The sequence below is a fragment of the Caenorhabditis briggsae genome (genome assembly GCF_000004555.2).
Source record: "Caenorhabditis briggsae complete genome, chrIV, whole genome shotgun sequence".
NCBI classification, from domain to species: Eukaryota; Metazoa; Nematoda; class Chromadorea; order Rhabditida; family Rhabditidae; genus Caenorhabditis; species Caenorhabditis briggsae.
The window spans coordinates 1325464-1327745 of record NC_013487.2 but is presented as its reverse complement, the minus strand read 5'-3'; the positions used below and the strand labels follow the sequence as shown (position 1 = coordinate 1327745).

General features: G+C 39.5%; 1 protein-coding gene across 1 annotated transcript; it reads right to left on the bottom strand.

The window, feature by feature from the left end:
- Positions 1 to 890: 890 nt before the first annotated feature.
- CBG13760 lies at positions 891 to 1652 on the bottom strand (the record flags this gene model as incomplete). The annotated part of the gene is made up of 1 exon (XM_002632468.1): positions 891 to 1652. One exon carries the CDS (start codon positions 1650 to 1652, stop codon positions 891 to 893), a length of 762 nt encoding a protein of 253 aa, XP_002632514.1.
- Between the last annotated feature and the right edge of the window lie 630 nt (positions 1653 to 2282).

Genomic DNA, 2282 nt, shown 5'->3' with positions numbered 1-2282 from the left:
TTAAGCGTTGTACACCGTGACGGTAGAATGCATACTCTAGCTACAAAAAAACTACGAAAAATCTCCTGTCCCCCCACCTTTAATGTCACTCTGCGTACAGCTGTCGTCCTCGCCTTTATGTATGCAAACGGGCGTGAGCTTTCTCTTTGCCCGCGTGGCTCAGTCGGTAGCGGCGCCGCACCCTAAATCCTTACCCCCGCAAGTTCAACTCCTCGAGGGGCATTCTTGAAAGGAATTTCGAGAAAAATTTTTTTTTCATGTCTCCCCACCTTTAAGATTTTTGGAACATTTCTCGAAAAAAGCTGTTTTAGAAAGATATTCTGAATTCGTTTTATTAAAAAATCCGTAAAAATTGCATACGATAGTTTGCGAAACATTTTGTCCGTTGACCACTTTTTGATTTCTGTCCCAAAAAACTGAATAAAGTTCTCTCGAAATTGAAACATTTTTAAACTTCAAAAATTATTAGATTTCTGTAACAGAAATTTTTAATTCTTCTCAGAAATTTTTAATTCTTCACTTCGTATCAAGAAGAATTCGTTTTCTCTGGTCCCCCGCTAGAACTCCTACCTAAAATTTAGAAAAAACCCACAAAACATACTAATGATACAGATTTATTTGAATCGCTTTAGGTGTGTTGAAAGAGCAAGTGGTGTCACTGATTTGAATCAGAAGCAGAAATGATACAAGCTTGAATGGACACTTAGAAACGGGGTAAATAAAAAAGGAATAATCAATTGAATAATTAAATTATTAATTATTAAATTTCCCTCTCCAAACGGGGTGGACCTTCGTCTTCTGAATTCTCCTCCTCTAGTAACTCTCCCACTTTGAATCCTTGGGCCGAAGATACTGTCCTGAAGATACCGGAGTAGGCCTTCGTTCGATCTCTAACGACCTCTTGCTTTGATTTCTTCAATTGAGAGTCCTCTAAACTCCCGTTCGTTCGCTGATCCTCTTCTTAAAGCGTGATGGGTTGCCGTCACGCCTGCTTCCCCCAATCGTTTTCTTGTGATCGTAGAAATCGCGTTTGGCTTGAGTTGTGTCCCGTTTTGGAGATTCGGAAATAAATATTCCGAAGAATATTTACCCGTAGAACATCGTACTTTCCAGCGGTTCAATAAGCAATCGAGATCTTCTCCTTCTGGGCAAGCTACAAAAGTGTTTCTTCCCAGTCCATGTTGATCGTTTTTCGCTTTTTTGATTGTGATCTTCAACAGACCGCCGTTCCTTTCGACATCTTCCCATTTCAACTCCGCGGCTTCTCCTGCTCTGAGCAGAGCAAAGAAGGAAAGAGCAATCACGAGAACGTCCCTTTCCGATTTCGGATTGTTGGAGGGCCCTTCGAATAGCTTCTTTATGACTGAGAGATCCACCATTTTTGGCTTTTGTCTCAAAGCAACTTCTTCTCTTTTCTTCGACTTCATCAAATCCCCCGAGAGCTGTCTTTCCATTGGAGAAAAGCTTCCCCCGGTCAGTACGTTACGCTGCCGAAATCTTCGCCAGAGCTCCACTCCCCGCGGATTGTGATTTGTGTGCCAGGTACAAAACCGTCGATTTCTCGTCAGCTGGAAGATTGGCCTCACACAGCCAACGTGCTCTCTCTGCATTTGCTCTTTCGTAAGCCATGATGGTACTAGTGGCTTTAGCATTCTTTACTGCATCTTGCACACGTAGAATGACAGATAGACAGTCGGCCGCCCCTTCTGCGCGCTAATCGCGGTGAGACCCTCGGCTCCTAGAAATGGTCTGCGCCTTTAACAAAAGGCGCGAAAAGGAAAATTAAAAATGTTCAAATACTCAATTAAACGGAAAAGCTTGTTCCAGAAAAAACAAATAGTTACATTTTCTTTCGAAAACTTTCATAACCTCAATAAAAACTAATTGGTTTTCTTCGAAACCTATCTCTAAAAATAAATGTTTCAGTTTCATGAAGTTTAGAATACTATGTAGATATCGATAATTTTATTGTAAGTGATAAATAAGCAATTTTGTATTAAAATCAAGGTTTTTTGGGATATTTCTCGAAAAAAATGTTTTCTGGAAATGTATTCTGAATCATTTTTGAAAAATCTCCTTATTAATAAATTCGCAAACATTTTCGGAATACTTGAAACATTAACATTTTTGCTTTCAGACTAGAAAATTGAAAAAAATAAAATTTTATTAATAAAACCAGCCTGTTTGATTTTATTAATAAAACCAGCCTCTGGCGCTTCAAACAGTTGGCTGGTGCGCCTTCGGCGCGATTTAATCTATATACCGTAAAACCTCTAATAGAA